This window comes from Pogona vitticeps, chromosome 1 (assembly GCF_051106095.1).
Source record: "Pogona vitticeps strain Pit_001003342236 chromosome 1, PviZW2.1, whole genome shotgun sequence".
Classification (NCBI taxonomy): Eukaryota; Metazoa; Chordata; class Lepidosauria; order Squamata; family Agamidae; genus Pogona; species Pogona vitticeps.
The window spans coordinates 350,145,565-350,164,321 of record NC_135783.1 but is presented as its reverse complement, the minus strand read 5'-3'; the positions used below and the strand labels follow the sequence as shown (position 1 = coordinate 350,164,321).

The window sequence follows — 18,757 nt, the reverse complement described above, 5'->3', positions numbered from 1 at the left end:
GGAAGCATCCTATACAGTGGTGCCTCGCTTGACGAGGATAATCCGTTCCAGCGAAATCGCTGTAGAGCGAAAACCTCGTCAAGCAAAATAAAAAAGGCCATTCAAATGCACTGAAAACCAGTTCAATGCGTTCCAATGGGCGAAATACCTCAGATCCTCCTTAGGGCGGCCATTTTCCGATGCCTGTGCAGTGAAAAATCCGTCCTAAAGCACAGCGGGGAGCCATTTTACACAGCAGGCAGCCATCTTGAAACCCGACAATCAGCTGTTTTGATTGTCGTAATGCAAAGAATCGGTTCCCGAAGCAGGGAACCGATTGTCGGGAAGCGAATTTTGCCCATTAAAACATCGTTTTGAGATCGCAAAAACCTCATCGTCAAGCAGATTCGTCATTTAATGAGGTAATCGTTAAGTGAGGCACCACTGTATGTGGAAATTCCATGTGAGTATTTCCATGCGCCTGCCACAATGCTTTCCTTAAACCTGTTACTCTTGACCATAGTATCTTACCAACCTTTAAACCACTTTAAATATTGGCTTTGAACGGTGTAAACAATCATTGTATACTTGTTGTTGACAGCTTTAAATACTTGCAATATTGTAAACCGCCTCGGGTCCTTTTCAAGGAGAAAGGCAGGGTAAAAATATTTTAAACAAATAAATCAGCAAGGATAAAGGGAGCTTCTCTGAGGAAGCAGTCTCCCGTTTCCAATTCCTCAATGCTCGTCAGGATGGGAATCCAGAATAAAGAGCTACTATCATTAGCAAGCGGGTGGAGCACACTTCCTCCGTTCTTGATTTAGGCAGGGATCAGGTGACACTCATGCAAGAAACAGGAATGTAGCCTTTTTTGACTTTAACTTCCTCCTTTTAAAAGCTGAACTATCTCGACGCAGTATATACAAACTGCTTTTAAAATTCCCTTTCAACTTCCAAAGCAATAGGCTGCTCAAAAAAAGCAGGAGGTTCTAAGAGTTTGGGGTCCCATTTTAGACGCTGCAGGTTATACCGCAGAAGCCTCTGTGCTGCAAGGTCAGAAGACCAGCCGTCGTGAGATCGAACCCACGCAACAGAGTGAGCTCCCATCGCTTCTCCCAACTCCTGCCAAGTTAGCCATTCGAAAGCATGTAAAAACGTGAGTAGATAAATAGGTACCACCTTGGTGGGAAGGTCATGGCGTTCCGTGTCTAGTCGCGCTGGCCATATGACCATGGAAACTATCTTCGGACAAATGCTGGCTCTATGGCTTGGAAACGGGGATGAGCATCGCCCCTAGAGTCGGACATGACTGGACTAAATGTTTAGGGGAACCTTTACCTTTAGATCTGAATTACCTGAAAAAAATCTTGTGACCTTAAGCCAGAAGGAGTGTGTGGAATATGGCTCCCTGTCATTGTTTTTTTTATCCTATGACCCCATGAGTCATCTTAGATAATTCCAGGAATTAAGCTTCATAGAACTGTAGAACTAGAAGGGAAGCCAAAGATCGTCCAGTTCAGCCACTTACCTGCCAGGACAGGAAACCGGCAGCCGAAGCATCTCTGACAGGTGACCACCCAACGTCTGGTTAAAAATTTCCAGCGCAGGACAGCCAACAGCCCCACGAGGCAGTTGATTCCACTGTCAAATGTTTCGTACAGCTGACAATTTCTTCCTAATGTTTAGTCAAAATGTCCTTCCTTGTACTTCCTGAGAGTGAGAGCCATTTGACAATGGAACTGACCGCATGGCAGATTTTAAAGCAGAGCCTGGATGGCTAACTATCAGAGATGCTTTAAGGCGTGGATTTCCTGCATTGGCAGGGGGCTAGACTAGATGACCCCTCGGATCCCTTCCACCACTACAATTCTATGATTTACCTATCAAATAGATTGTAAGGCCCCCGCACTAACTCCCCCAATGCCTTTTTTTCAAACCAGAGGTAACCTCCCCTGCCCCCCAACACACTCTTCCGTGGTTGCCCCAACCTCTCTTTACAGAGGAACAAGGCAGAACCTCTCCTGGGCTGCCGCTCACTTCATCACAGCACAATCCCTCGGTCCGTGAAGGCTTATGCCAAATAAGATTTTGCTAGTGATGCTACAAAAGAATTTCGTTGCGTTTGCTGCCCTAAGTCACACCCTTCCCCACCACCCCAAAACGGAAAGACCCACACGTTCAGGAAACCTTTGAACGCGTTCTGCTTTAGTTACCGTCGGTAGGCACGGTCTGTAAGGATCGGCTATCCGTGGTTGTATTTTAGAGTACAAAAGAGCGTCCTTGATTATTCGGATCTAACCAGAGCTGGAGATGTTTTAGGGAAGAAAATGAGTGGGAGGAGGGGTTTTGGGGGGAGGCGGGACAGCCTCCACTTTACCTGACCACCGTGTAAAACAGAAGCGATGCCGCAGCAGCCCCCAGAAATGCACAGAGGAGGTGGACGCGGTGGGCGACGGAACCGAAAGGGACCAGCACGATGGCCAATTTAGCCAGAAGAGTGAATAGCGGGTAGCCGGGGGGATGAGCGACCTAGAGGAAGCCACCAAGAGACAGCATTAAGATGTCACAAAGGCAGTTTAATTGAGAAACGACTCCCTGATTAGCTCGGTCATAAACCCTCCAAAGCTAGGGCACGGTCTTTCGGGAAAAAAAAAAGAAAGAAACATGCATACAACAAAGAAAGGCATTTTTCAATACGCTTCTTTTTTTCTCGAGTGTCGATTTCTAAACTTTGCAAACAAACATTTCCTTGAGTGGATTTGGCGAGCATCTCGCGCCAAGAAAAAAAGCCCTGACAGCCGTCGCTATAGTTCCCTTAAACGGCTTGAAGTTTGGGTTCAGAGTCTATTAGGGTCATTCAAAAGTCCGGGTTTCCTTTTTTTCATGTAATTAAAAAAAAAAAAAACAAGAAGGAAGCCCATTCGGAACTGTTTTATTGGTTCGCAAGTTGAAAGACCACACTGCTATCGGATTACCACTGCGATGACAGTCCTTAAGGTCTCGCCTAAAGGGGATCACGCACCATAATAAAGTTTATTAAATAATAAAACTTATTAAAATTGTTAACCCGATTTATTTTATTCTCCCCAGCTTATACAAAAATTTGGGTTGATAATAAGCCAGCTACTGTATATACTGTAAAGCCGTTGCTTTATAATTTAGTTTAATTGGATTTAAAACTTGGAGTAAATTGTCGCGTGCTGTACTTATAAGTTAGCAAAAACTGTGGTTTGAAAATAAATTAATCTACTTTAACTCCATGCTTAATTAAACTTCCTTAATTCCTAAAACTGTTAATGAGAGCATTGATTAAACAATAAAACTAATACTTACTCCAAGCTCATAGGCGGCTGTGATCAGCTCCCCTGTGAAAAAATAATGTAAAACCAATAATTACTATTAGGAAATGAACTCCTCCCAAGTTTTCAAAATCCAAACCCTTGCGTTGGGGGGGTTTTGCATTAATTTGACTGGATAAAAGTGTAAATCTATGGAGATTTAACAGCATGAAATTTCCCAAGAATATTTTCTTTGCTCTCCGATGCCATGGCACAACACAAGCTTTTGTTCTGAGTTTTTCTTGACACTTGTATCGGCAGATATTTAAAGGTGGGCTGTAATAAAAATAATAATAAGTGGAGTAATTTTTTTTTATGGAATTATCCAAGGTGTGAGAATTCCTCAAAGGGTAGAAATCAGAAACAGGAGCTGGTTTCAAAAGCAGGTCGGCCCGAAGTTTATTGATATGTTTCCCTTCTCTCTCCCACCTCCCCATTTTGAACCATACTATCTTAACATGATTATAGAGCCCTGATGGTTTATTTCCAAGCACATTAGACATTTTTTGTGCTACGATTATCCTCATCGTCACTTCCTTTTAAACCGGCAGCCTGGTACAGTGGGGGATTTTTCATTTGGGTTTTTTTTGGGGGGGGGGTTGTATGTTTTTTTTGTTCAAAACGAAAAGAAGAAATGCGGGAGAGAAACAACTGATGCGCTCCTAAGCGCACAGCCTCGTCAAAGAAGCGCTCAACGGCAATCCCATGCCCTCTTAAGATCTGTTAGGTGCGAAATGGGCTCAACATTATTCTGAAAAAGGCAGTAGCTTAGGTCTGAAATCACAAGACAGTTCCCTTTATATTCAAGATGGGGGGGTATTCCTTTATCCCAAACTTTCCCCCTATTTACAACTCTTCAACTGAGCCTTCCTACCCTCCCCCCCAAGGAGATCACAAATACTGGAATTTTTATAAATGATATCCCCTCCTGTCTGACTACTGGAATAACAATTTGCATGCTAGATACAGGACCCATTTTTGAGCTTCCCAGAGGTATTGATGGAAAGCATTCTTAAACATAGAAGTAAACTCTTGTACGGTATATACCGTATTTTTCACACCATAAGACGCACTTTTTTCTCACAAAACAGGGGTGGAGGAAAGTCTGTGCGTCTTATGGAGCGAAGAAAACAGATTATATTTTCCTGTTTTCTTCTCCTAAAAAATTGGTGCGTCTTATGGAAGGGTGCGTCTTATGGAGCGAAAAATACGGTACTTTGGAATTTCCGATCACCATTGTAAGGGTGTGAAAGCTAGACAGAAAAAAAAAGCTGACAGGGGAAAAATGGATTTGTTTGAAATGTGGTGCTGGAGGAGATTTTTGCAGATACACTGGACCGCCAGGAAAACAAACAAGCGGGTCCTAGATTAAATCAAGGCTGAACTATTCTTTGAAGGCAAAAACTGAGGCTGTCTTCCTTGGGGCACATCGTGAAAAAGCAGGATTCTCTGGAAAAGAACAATAATGCTGGGAAAGGTAGAAGGAAAAGAGGAAGACTAAATACGAGATGGACAGACTCCTTACAGGAAGCCACAGGCCTGAGTCTACAAGAGCTAAGGACAGGGCATTTTGGAGAGGGCTCATTCATAGGGCTGCCATAGATCGGAGGCAACTTGATGGCACATAACAACAAGAAGAATGAGAACTGTAGAATTGAAAGGGATCTTAAGGGGTCATCTAGTCCAACCCGCTGTCTAAGCAAGAATCTACAGCTAGAGCCTTCCTGAGGGATGGTCTCCACCCCCACGCCCTTCTTCTCAGCGCTGAAGAGAAGGCTACATGGCACATCCTGTTAGGCAGGATATTTTGGTTGGCCTTTCCTTCTCCTATGAACCATCAGGAGGTGGGGAGAAAATTTCCTCCACGGCTCCCACCCTCAATCCTTCATATTTGCCTAGAGTGGTCTTAATCAATTAAATAGGCGGGATATAAACAGAATAAATAAATAAATATGTCAACACTGCCTTTAAAAAAAAACCAACCACCACCTTACAATCCGGCTTCATTCTGTATTAATGCTCAAGTACTATCAGCCATCTCACCTGTTTTGCAACAAGAAAAAGTGAAATATTTTAAATGAATAAATAGGTTGTGGGAAGAGGTCCAGATTATACAAAACATTTAGTTTTTCTAATCTAGCAAGATCATCATACTTTTTGAAGCTGGAGGAGCATATTGATGGTACAGTATATATAGGACATCTGGGTTACCACACTGCTCTTCGGCTATAGATTTCTACATTTCTAATCAATTAACAAAAACAGACTTAGCACAAGGCAGGTTTTCCCTAGCCTCGCGGCTGCCAGTCAGACTACAACCCCCATTAAATTCCATTCAGCATGAGGATAATGGAGCCTGTAATCTTCTCGCCGCCACCGTCAAAGGCGTGTCAACTCGCAGACAGACGCGCGCACAGCCAAACACTGCTCTGTACAAAACAGAAATATTCCCCGCACAGAGAAAGCAAGCATGTCAAGCTGGAGAGGGGAAGGAAATATTCCGAGATATTATTCCCTAATTCTAGGGCTGTCCCCTTTGATACCAGCAAAAGAGGAAAAACCCTACACAGGGAACACTGGTGGTCTGGAAGTTGTCCAGACTGGTTTGTAATTTTGCCGCAGGCCCGCCCCCCCCCCCCCACCTTGGATGCGAAATGCTGCATTCTCATGCAATAAAATATGTATTTTGTAGTAAAACTGTGCAGATTTGTAGTCTTTTGGACCGCAAGGCTGTCTAGAGAAAGCCAGGAGTTCAAAAATTACAAGCACACGCGGACCCGTTCTCTCGGTTTAAAAATTTTAGCCACTTTTTTTCTAAATCTCCATCAATGCCTATAAACCACCAGCAGCTATTTCAAGATAAACGTCCGTCTTTTCTCAGGGCAGCAAATCAGCAACATCCGAATGACGCCTAAGACTATCCATAAGAGCAGATGGGATTCCCATATTCATCAGTGGGAAGTCTGGAAGTCTCTCCCACAGCACCATGTTATAACTACCTTCCCTCTAAAAATACGGGAAGGCAGAAGAGCCCAGCTCACCCGCTGTCTTTGGTACACTCAACACAATCTCTTTTGTCATTTCCTCCCCCCCCCCCCGGACCAATTGCTCACAAAGCCCCTTCTTTGGCCTTCCCGGTCCATTTGCAAAATCAGCCCTCTCTTGCCTTCCTTCCAAGCCGCACTTTGGGGGATTAATTCATATTTACCAAGTGCCTCCATAAAACTGGGAGAATTACAGATTGCATAACTTAATACATGTTAACATCCAGTTCGAAAATCAGGGCAAGAAATCTAACTGTATATCCTTCCTTGCATGTGTGATGCGATTGTCCCCATTTAAGCATACAAGTCGGGCACAGCTTCACATAAAACGAACCAGGGGAGAAAAGTAGGTTGCTTTTTCCAACCTCCCTAACGCTCGGCAAGCACACCAGGAGGGAACTGGTGTTCAGAAGCTGGCCACCCCACTGCAGAAAAGACAAGTGAATTCCCAACTAATTAACGTTCCCCATGTCAATTCGCCACGTTACGCTGGGAAGATGAATCACGCATACATTTGCGAATCCATGGCGTGGTTCCGGTTATTGGCTCTACTACACCATGTTTCTAGCAAGGCCGGAAAACATCGTGCAATTTGTTCTCCATTTTGTTTCATTTTTTTCCCTCCTGTTTGTTTTTTTGAGCCATAGCCAACCGCATGCATTTTAAGCTCCTTCTGCACACGTCTATACTTAGCAGAGGATTTGCTTAAAATATCCCTCCATCTTCCCTTTATTAAGCAACTCGACAACGCTGCTGGTGAGGACAGTTGCATTTACTTAGGAATCCATATTTCTGTAGCAAGCCAACCTGTTGGGTAGAAGACAATGGCAAAGTACATTTTACAAGCCTTTGCAGAATCCATAATCTGCATCTGGAATGCCGTTTCAAGCCACAAAGCTGCACTCCACTCCCCACCTCACTGTCTGCAAGTGCCACTTAACACAGGAGGATTAAATTTTGTGTAAACATATGGAAGAGGATGCTCCACCGCTACCATTCTACACATGCCACCCTGTGAGCAAGTCCCTATGAAAACCAGTGAGATTTGCATCCAGTGCCAAGCGGGCTAAACTCACAGGCTTCGGGACCAGAGGTCTCAAGAGAAGTGGGACCTTATCTTGAGAGACCCAGGGGGGGAATTCTGAGTCCCGAGTCTGAATCCAGGGCACAGCTCAGCTCCTTGCTCATGACCAACAAGTGTCCAAGATCAACACAAATACCAGACAGAGGTTATGCATGGGGACACGGACTGAAATCCTGTTGCACACTCGGTTTGCAGAGCAGTGACGACATCAGCAACAACTGTTCGCCACTAAACAAAGCCTTCCTTTGGAGATTTCAGGATGCACTTTGTCACATTGTGTAGGAGTCCCCCGAGACCTCCTTTAAATCAGAAGCTTTTTGCCACTGATTATGACATCGTGCATGCGACAGGATCTCAGCCTTCACTCTTTGCTTAGCCTCGTCCAGTGACTGCGAGCTTCATGCAGAAATCAGTTCTGAAACTATAGTAACAATAATCATGAGCCTTCAAATCAATTCTGACTTATGGCGACCCGATCCTGGGTTTTCTAGGTAAAAAGGACTCAGAAATGGTCTCCTATTCCCTGGACTGTGCAGCTTGCCCAAGGCTACCCGGGCTGCCTCTTCTGGGATGCACAATGGGGAAGCGAACTCCCAATGAATGGCTTGCACTCTTCGGGAAGTGTCTCAACACATGCCACAGATCAACCACAGGTACTCCTTGCTACATGGACACTTCGTGCCTTGTGATACGGCTAGGAAGAACAGAGGATTGCGATGTGCACAAAAGGCCACCAACAGTCTCAGAAGACCTGAAAGTCTAATAGGTTTTACCAGGCATACACGTCCAGTACGGGAGCTCATATCTTCCGATATACAAGTCACTCAAGAGAGATTCCCACATGGAAATCCCTTTGGTGCAGGAACGTTGTGGATCGTGGTCGTCATCACATCAGCTTTCCTGTTATATAACCCATCATCTTGGCCCCCTGCAAGAGGGCATGCTGGATATGAATGATGGGAGCACTAATTCAGGATACCTGAAGGCAATAGACAGCAGAAGTCTGACCAGTTGTCATACCTCTTCAGCCCATGGGAAGTTATCCCAATATGGGTAAAATCTCCCTGGCACAAGGAGAATTGTCTTGTTTTCGGACTCATTGGAAGAGACAATAATGCTGGCAAAAGCTGAAGGCAGCAGGAAAAGAGGGAGACCCAGTATGAGATGAATTCACTCTATGGACCAGAACTTCAGTCTCTCTGATGTACAAAACTGGTGGGATCTATCTGCCAAATCTTCAATTTCATGCTAACATCTGCTCTGTTTAAGACTGACAAATGTTTCACAGTGCGGCAACAGTCGTCATGGTCAACCTTACGCATTTGGAGATTGTGGTGCAGTGGTTAAACTGCAGTACTGCGGTCAAAACTCTGCTCACAACCAACCGATTATTCAGGGAGCCACCTCAAGGTGGACTCAGCCTTCCACCCTTCTGGGGTTGGTAAACTGAGTGTCCACCTCATCGGGGAGGGGAGCAATGTGTAGCCTGCATCATTAAATTGTAAACTACCCAGAGAGTGCTTTAAGTTCTATGGGACAATATATAAGCAGCACACTGCCTTGCTTTGCTTTTGCAGAAAATGCCAGCACACCGTCTACAGATGAGTAGGGCTTGCTATTTTCCCTGAAACAAGCAGAGAACAAAACCTTAGAGTCACAGAATAATGATGTTGGAAAGGGCCAGTAAGCCCCTACGCAATGCAGGAATACAAATCAAAGGATATCTGCCAGGTGGTTGTCTAAATTTCTCTTGAACACCTCTGGTGTTGAAGCACTCCCCACATCTTGAAGTCACTGGTCCCAACGTCATACTGCTCTAACAGTTAGGAAGTATTTCCATCCTGATATTCAACTGAAATCTGGCTGCCTGTAATCTGAGCCCATTGTTGTGTGTCCTGGATCGAGAACAGATCCTGCCCCTCCACTGAACGACAGCCTTTCAAGTATTTTAAGAGTGCTCCGCTATCTCCCCTCAAGTTTAAATGTGTCCAATTCTTTCAGCCTTTCTTCATCCTTGTCACCCTCCTCTGAACCTCTTCCAATTTGTCAGGATCCTTCTTCAAGTGGGGTGTCCAGAACTGGACACAATACTCAAGGTGAGGCTCAACCAGTGCTGAATAGAGGGGGGACCAGCACCTCGCGGGATTTGGAGAATATATTTCGATTAATGCAGCCTAAAATAGCATTTGCCTTTTTTGCAGTCACATCACACTGTTGGCTCATATTCAGGTTGTGATCTATGATGATTCAAAATCCTTCCTGCTCACAGTATTGCTGAGCCAGGTATCCTCCATCCTGTAATTGTGTATTTGGTTTCTTTCTCCTAAACACAGTACTTTGCACCTACCCCTGTTAAATTTCATTTGGTTGTTTTCAGCCCAGCGCTCCAACCCATTCAGATCATTTTGAATTTTGTTTCTGTCTTCCAAAGTAAAATGAATGGCTGGTTGAGAACCACTGCCTTGAAGATAGGTTTTCCATTCCTCTTCACAAACATTAATACATCATGAATAGACCTGCAAATCTATGTTTTAATATATATCTTCTGGCGTGCCTTATAGCAGGAACCTACCTGGTGGTCAGGAATTTCATATAAAGGATTCTCAGAGTGGCTGTTGTAGGTTTTCTGCATTATAAAGTTATAGCCGTGCGGTGCTAATTTAAGGGTCCTGGTTCTATCCTACACAATCTTGAGATATTTAGTTTTGAGGACATTCTTTAAAATTCTCTGCCTGACAGCTCTAAAACACCGTCCAGAACAACAGGAGAAAACTCCAAGCAGTCAAACAGCTATAAATGTGTGCGGGAAGCCTATTCCTCCCCATAGTGATTTCTAAATGCACGAATAATCGACCAGATAGGCAGGATATTAAATAAATAAATAAATAAATAAATAAATAAATAAATAAATAAATAAATAAATAAATATTAGTGTGCCTTCTGAAGACTCAGAAAGTCGACCTCAGAACCCCTGAACCACAGCTGGCTTTTCAGGGTAAAACTACTACAATGTTTCTTCCAGAGGTTAAAAACCACTGGAAACAGCTGCTACACGTCAATATTCCAAATATTGACAATCAAGCTCAATCTAAAAGTGGGAAGCCTCATGTCATATTGAAATATTGAGCAGGGAAGAAGAAATAAATGAAGTATGATTTAGGTTTCATACTCAAATAAATGCACAACTGTCAACTGGAAATTCTTTTTTTAAGCCACGTTCTGTCAAAAAGGGCCAATTAAGGCTATCATCCTTTGAGCACATCATGGAAAAGCAAGAAACAGTAGTGCTCAGAATAGTGGGAAGCACAAGGGGGGGGGAGAAGAATGAATGCAAGATGAGTTTACTCAAGAACAATTACATCACCCTCTAGTCTGCAAGTCCAGATCAGGGCCGCAGAACATTTTGGAGGTCATGAAGGGTCTTAAGTGGGAAGAAACTTGATGGCACATAAACAGACCTGTAAAGGTGTTAAGACAGTGGTTCTCAACCAGCGATCCATGTACCACTGGTGAAACACATGTGCATTCTAAGGGGGAACACAGTGTTTCCATAATATTAATAATATTAGTAGTAATATTAATAATATTAGTAGTATTATTAGCATCAGTATCAGTATTAGTAACAATAACAATAACATCAATAAATAACAACAACAACTGGTCTCTGGGTGTCTGTGAATTTTGTTGTATGGGTATACTGTGTATATACTTACAATGACAATAAATTATTATTATGATGATGATGATTATTATTATTATTATTATTATTATTAACAACAACAACAACAACAACAACAACAACAACAACAACAACAACAACAACAACAACAATAATAATAATAATAATAATAATAATAATAATAATAATAATAATAATAATAATAATAATAATAATAATAATAATAATGTGTTAAATCAATTCTGACTTATGGCAACCTTTTTGAGGGTCTTCCAGAAGCGGTTTACCCTTCCCTTCCTCTAGGGGCGCCCTGGGACTGTGCAGCTGGCTCAAGGCCACCCAGGCTGTATTTTCTGGTACACACAGTGGGGAATCAAACTCCCAAACTCTGGCTCCACAGTCAGATACCTAACTCACTGAGCCTTCCATCCAGCTGTTTCCTGATTACTAAAAATTCATGTTTCCTCAGTCCTCCACCCTCCTCCACATGTTATATGACATCTTTCCAACTCTCCCTCCCGGTTTGCCAACCTGTGACCCTCCTGCAGACCTTAACGCTCCCTGCCGACTGACGTAACACCAATAACTATTAGAACAGCTATAAAAGCATGTCTTTGGGGAGGGTGGGCTTTGTTTCTACCCAGTGTTGATCAAAGAGAGAGAAATTGAAGAGTCCCTGGCCAGCATCCTATCGCTCATATGCACTGTCACTGTTGTTCAATGAAAGGGCGTCCGTCTCAGTGGTGAACGGCCACTGGTTAAGGAGCAAAGGCTGGCTTTCCTCGCCATGCGCTGGTCATGTGAACTAGCAGAGACAGACTTCCACTTCTTAACCAGCCATTACTCGTCTCTGAGATTTCCACGGTTCAACTTAATGCTGGTGCGCAAGGATAACAGGTCCCGCCTACTGTGTTAAGGCATGACAACTCAAGTTTCCGAAGATTCGTCAGATTTCGGCAGCATGCCTCTGCTGTAATCCAAAAGCAGAGGGTCTCACTTTGAATGCCACGGATCTCAAGTTTCTTTATCGGTACTCCCAGGTACAGGGAAGAAAGACTCCCATATGAAAGCCAGAGGTCAGCTGTTAATCAGCTGTTGGCCTGCACGGGCAACCTGCATCATTAACTTGTCCACTGCCCCGAGAGAGGGCTTTGAGCCCTATGGGGCAGTATACAAACGACACACACTTTGCTTTTTGCACAATTCTGGATTAGAGCACCACGGGTCTAACTCAGTACAAAGTTACGAGGTTAAGCGTATTCAAGATTGCAGCCTCAATGAAAGCAGGGTTTTTTTCCTTGACCCACGTCAGAAGCACCACAGTCCAATGAATAAGTACGTTGGGTAATTATTGGGAAAATGTCAAGGTTGATGGGGGAGCTGATATCAAACCTTCCATACAGTAAACTCTGCTGCATAGAGTAAGTACCCCAATATCAACTTGGAAGTTGACTGTTCTCCATACCCACAACAGACATTCAGGGTAAAATCCCCAGTTTTCATAGGTTTGCTTTGGTTCTGCCAGCCCTGGTCCGTAGCCTATTAACATACAGTGGTGCCCCGCATAGCGACGATAATCCGTTCCAGGAAAATCGTCGCTATCCGGAATCGTTGCTATACAGAACGAAAAACCCCATAGGAACGCATTAAGCCCTGTTTAATGCATTCCTATGGGGAAAAACTCACCGCTATGGGGAAAATCTTCCATCCGGCCGCCATTTTCGCTGCCCGGTAAGCAAGGGCAGGGTGCGAAAACGCTGCGGTCGGCCATTTTCTTCACCCGGCGGCCATTTTGGAACTGCCGATCAGCTGTTTTCTAAACATCGCAATGCAAAAATCGGTAAGCAAAACGCTTACCGATCATCGCAATGCGTTATTTAGCCATTAAAAACATCGCAATGCGATCGCTTTTGCAATCGCAAAATCCGCATCGCTATGCGGATTTGTCGTTAAACGGGGCGCTCGCTATGCGGGGCACCACTGTACTTCCAAGTAACCCAGGGGTTCAGCCCCTTTTAAGAGGTGTGTAGTTGCTTCTTTCCACATTATTGTCCTGCCATTCTCTGCTGTCCCTTCAAGATCTACAGGCGTTCTGAAACAAACTTTTCAGTTTTGTCTGGAAAGGGTGGAACTGGAGCTGAAGCACCGATGGGCCATTGATATTGATTCATTATTCCAGTTTAATATACAGTACTGCTCCCATTAATGCTGCAGCAGTACTCTGGGCCCTTCACAATGAATACACGGTCAAACAATTAACAGAACAAACCCATATACAATCTATAGCAGGCAAAAATCCAAAGAAATAAAACAAAATTTAAAAAAGAGACAAACATGTCACACCTTAAAGGCTAACCATTATATTTTTATGTTTTCATTTCTTAGGATTCTGCCGGATATGCTTGCACAGACTAACATGGCTACCTCCTCCAAAACTGTGACGGGAAAAATCTAACCACATAAAAACAGAGAGTGCCAGAGTATTAGTAAAACTAAATGAAACAGAAGATGAGAACCAAAATACAGACAACAAATCATAGAATCATCATAGGGCTGGAAGGGACCTTAGAGGTCTTCTAGTCTGACCCTTTGCCCAAGGCAGGAGACCTCCTACCATCCTGGACCTCATACCATCCCGGACAGATGCCTGTCCAATCTTTTCTTGAAAACCTCCAGCGATGGGGCACCCACCACCTCGGGAGGCGAGCTGTTCCACTGCTTCATGTTTCTCACTGTCAGGAAATTCCTCCTTATTTCCAGGTTGGATCTCCCTCTGACGCGTTTCCACCCAAAGAGCTGGATGGAGATGCAAGATTACCTCACTCATACTAGGGTCGGAGTGGAAAGCCTCCCTGAAGAGCCATGTCTTCCACTGCCTCTTAAATGCTGCCAGGATGAAGGCCAGCCAAATCTCCTCCGGGAGCTGGTTCCACAAAGATGGAGCCACCACGAAGAAGGTCCTACCTCTTGCAGACATTTTATGGGCCTCCCTCTGGGTAGCTACCTGGAGGAGCCTCTACTGCCATGACCTGACGGGTCAGGGAATTGACCCACTGGGGCAAGACGCTCCCATTAGTGCTGCAGCACTACTCGATAGACATCCTTTGAATCTTCCACCACCTGCTGCTACTTCTCTCCATTGCTCTCTGAGTGCAACACCTGCTAGGTACAGTGGACCCTCTACTTAAGGAATTAATCCGTATTGGAATGGTGGCTGCAAGTCGAAAAGTCTGTAAGTCGAATCTCCATTGACCTACATTGCACTGAAAACCGATTAATCCCATAACCAGTGTTTTTTATTCTATTTTTATTCCATTTTGGTTTTTTTCTGGTCTGTAAGCCGATTCTCTGGCTGCAAGTCGAATCTAAATTTTGCAGCCAGAGAAGTCTGTAACTCGAAAAGTCTGTAAGTCGAGCCGTCTGTAAGTCGAGGGTCCACTGTAACTGATTTTATCAAAAGAGAAGGGAAACGAAAGCATTGGAACCATGGTGTTGATTATTCCAACAGTGTCTTTCTAACAGTAGAACAGATCCAGTTCCTCCTCATAAGAGGTCTGGGGGAATCCTCCAGAGCAGAGGTAGAGATGTAAACATTTACAAAAAATGTACAGAAACCTGTTTTTCCCCCAACCCACCCTTCTTTATCCTGGACCTATGGTATGACACAGAATTAAAATGAGAATAAGCAGAAACCTTAGGGTTCACATTAGCATGCAACAAAAACCTCTACAAATCCTCAGCATCCTCTAACTCCATTTAGAATAAACTCAGAAGCACCGCGAAAGGAGTGCGGCAGCTTCCACGTGCACAGAAAATAAACGTTTGGCCACAAAACTACATTTTCCCACACACAGTTTCTGAGCCTTCAGAACACCATGGTCTAGCGCCGTGGTTCTCCAACTGGGGTCCCCTGATGTTCTTGGACTGCAACTCCCAGAAATCCTGGCCAGCACAGAAAGTGGTGAAAAGGTAAAGGTTCCCCTTGACAATTTTTGTCCAGACGTGTTCGACGCTAGGGGGCGGTGCTCATCCCCGTTTCCAAGCCATAGAGCCAGCGTTTTGTCCGAAGACAATCTTCCGTGGCCACATGGCCAGTGCAACTTAGACACGGAACGCTGTTACCTTCCCACCGAGGTGGTCCCTATTGATCTACTTGCATTTGCATGCTTTCGAACCGCTAGGTTGGCAGGAGCTGGGACAAGCGACGGGCGCTCACTCCGTCGCATGGATTCGATCTTACGACTGCTTGGTCTTCTGACCTTGCAGCACAGGCTTCTGTGGTTTAGCCCGCAGCGCCACCACGTCCCTTTTGTATACTTATGTATATGTACTTATATATATGTACTTATATATATATGTACATATACAAATACACAGTGTATGTATGTATGTATGTATGGGACGGGAACTTTGCAACAAACACGACTGTCCCCCACCTTTTCACTTTTGATCTCACCAGAACAACCCTGCGAGGTAGGTCTGCAGAGAGAGCGTGACTCGCCCAGCATCTTCCAGTGAGTTTCACAAGGGAAGTTTTGCCTCCAAGCCCGGAATTTCCCAAATCGAATATACTGTAATGGAACTGCTACAACCGCCCTCACGGTGGAGAAACCACAGTCGCACAAGGTGTAATTTCATCATTACTAGTTACTCTTTTTCGGTTCCAAATTCCCCAGAAACGCCACCATAGGATGCCAGTTGGAGCTGCCCTCCGAAAAAGTAGTAATTTTTAAAACTCCGATGCCGTCTGAGTGGGAAACCACAAGACGTGTACTATTATTTTCACCTCCACCGCTGAACTATATTTTGCTTTTTGCAAAAATATATTTCACTTTTGCAATGGCCAAAAAAAAAAAAAAAAAAATTAACAGCCACCCCCCGGGGCACAAAATAACCGTATTTCCCGATGCCAGTTGCAAATTTTTTTGGGGGGGGCAGAGAAAAACACCTTAAAATGCATGGAATGGAAACATATTAGCATAAATTAGCATATGCACAGGTATGCATGTTGGAAAGGAGCGCGCAATCCATGCTGGGAGCGGATCGGTGCATGCACGAGGTGGGGCAAGGGTTAGGATGGGGCGCAAGGGGGGTACTTTACCGGAATCTCCCCCGGGCACGGAAGGGGGCAGCGCCGCCACGTACAGAGCGGCCACCCCCGCGCCCACCGCGCCGGCCCCGCTCAGCGCCCCCATGGAGCCGCCGCAGCCTCCCTGCGCATGCGCGAGCGCCCCGCCGGGTTTGTTTCTCCCTTCCCTCGTGGCATCACGACTTCCGGGTTCTGGGAGAGAAGGGAGAACTCAGTGGGCGGGGCTCAGGCGGCTTGTTCCATTTCGCGAGCGGCGGGGGGGGAAGCAGTGTGTTCCCCCGGCGGAAGGCCGCAATGGTTACGCCGGCACCCGAGCGTTCGCTGGAGGGAGATGCGCGCCCCCGTCCGACAGACCGCGGTACTGCAGGCAGCGGAAGAACCAGGATTACGGCTGGAGAACGCGGGGAGGCCTTTTCGACCGTTCACACGTTACAGGGAGATAAGCCTCGATTGGCTAGTCAGAACTCACTAATTACGAGTCAGACCCGCACTCCCACTTTCTTTGAGTCCCAAACTTGGATAGACCTAGGTTTTCACCAGGCATTCCTGCAGCAAGCATGTCACGTGTGAATAGCATGCCCGCAAGATCCGTGTATGTGCAGCTTGTTGATCTCTTGAGCCCTCGCGCTGCTTCCGACGTGTCAAGTCACCTCCAGCGATGGCAACCCGATGAATGAGCAACTTTCAAACTCTCTCGGCCTCAACAGGGGTGCTCAGCTCTTGCAAACTCAATCCAGCTTCTTCCACCTTTAAAACAAGGTTTCCCAATGGTTGTTGTGGGTTTTTCGGGCTTCTTGGCCGTGTTCTGAAAGTGGTTCTTCCTAACGTTTCGCCAGTCTCTGTGGCCGGCATCTTCAGAGGACAGCACTCTGTGCTCTGGGTAGGCTTGAGTTTGCTGGCCTCTGAAGATGTTAGCCACAGAGACTGGCGAAACGTTAGGAAGAACCACTTTCAGAACACGGCCAAAGAGCCCGAAAAACCCACAACAACCATTAGATCCCGGCCGTGAAAGCCTTCGCGAATACAAGGTTTCCCAACCTTTTCCCAGACACCCGACCCCCTTTTTATAATAGCCCAGGGACCTACCATACATTGCTACAGGAAAAAAACATAGCTTTGACTATGGTTTGACTTTTGTTGGCAAGGTGATGTCTCTGCTTTTTAAGATGCTGTCTAGGTTTGTCATCGCTTTCCTCCCAAGAAGCAGGCGTCTTTTAATTTCGTGGCTGCTGCCACCATCTGCAGTGATCATGGAGCCCAAGAAAGTAAAATCTGTCACTGCCACTGCCTCTGTATATAAACATGGATGTTTATACACACCTGTGACCGAAGGGAAGGAAGAGATGCGAAAAGCCGTGGAAATGAAAAGCGTACAGAATGGCAATGATCTTATCAGCAGATGTTGAGGATTGGCTAACAGCCCTTTAACAAGGGGAAGAGGTGCAAACGTTACTGGTTACTCAAATGTCATTGGCGGCTGGCAATTACACCAATATATAGACAAGCAGATTAACACACATCAAATACAAGACAGTCTTTCTCTAATCCAATATAACAGCAGTGTTTGGCTTACAGGTATACAAAGTTCATTCATTCATTCCATTTTTATACTGCCCAATTAGTGCAAAGCACTGTTATCGAAGGTTAGCAAACAAATAGCAATCAAGTAAATAATAACCAAAAAAGAGAAAATATTTATTAATAGTAAACAAAAAGGTAAATAATAAACAGAAAAAGAACAAATAAGTCAATAACACAGCATAAAAGCAGCACACCAAAAGTGGACAGGCAGGACAGTTTTAAATCATTCTTTTAAGCAGCTTCTTGAAGGCTGCTGCAGAATTGAAATCAGAGAAGATAGGACAAGTAGAAATGCAAAAATTACAGGATAAACTTAAAAACTAAGGAAATCCGACACTCAATCAGATTTGCCATACAAGGTGGAAAGTTAGCCTGCTGCTGCTCTGACTTGGTTGGGGGAAGAATAGCATACAAGCGTCATGTAGGAATAAAAGCGGTGGGCGTTTGCGTGTGTGCATACATGTGGACAGAGGAGGCATGCCAAGAAGATGCGCGTGCACACACTGATCTGTAGAAAAGATTCGAAACAGCAGCAGAGTTCAACATCTGGCAGTTCTTGAGGAAGCCAGTACAGAGTACAGGATGGCATTGACAGAAAAATAAAGCCTGCATCCCCAGAAAACCCTTATGGGATTGTGGCAAAAGTGATAGGAGGGTAGCCATACCTGGCGTACAGGAGAAGATTAAAGGAAAGGGTTGAACACAGATGGGTAGGGAAGGGGGTATCGCTGAGCATCGCCGGGATGATAAAACAGCCCTATGGATTATATCTAAGTAGAGTCATTTGGGAAATGAGGGTTGCATTCATTTAATTTCCTCCTGTTAAGAAACGGGGAGAGAAAAGTGGAAGGGAGAAGAGATTAAGGGACAGTAGGATTGAAAGGTTTTGTAGCATATTCTGAGCTGGGTGGGGGGGTGTAGAGCATCTGAGCCCAGAGGTCTGCTTGCCCCCAGATGTTTGTT

At 44.9% G+C, this 18,757-nt stretch overlaps 1 protein-coding gene across 2 annotated transcripts in view; it reads right to left on the bottom strand.

The window, feature by feature from the left end:
• TMEM260 (transmembrane protein 260) overlaps window positions 1–16,401 on the bottom strand; it is a 96,492-nt gene extending 80,091 nt beyond the window's left edge. The window contains exons 1-3 of one of the 2 annotated variants that reach the window (XM_072986842.2): window positions 16,226–16,401; window positions 3,313–3,344; window positions 2,357–2,508 (exon numbers count right to left, since the gene is read on the bottom strand). In XM_072986842.2, the coding sequence (XP_072842943.2) occupies window positions 2,357–2,508; window positions 3,313–3,344; window positions 16,226–16,319 (278 nt within the window). In that variant the 5' untranslated portion in view covers window positions 16,320–16,401. The remainder of the gene's footprint in view (window positions 1–2,356; window positions 2,509–3,312; window positions 3,345–16,225) is intronic. The other variant, XM_020802488.3, reaches the window with a different exon arrangement.
• Window positions 16,402–18,757: the final 2,356 nt, after the last annotated feature.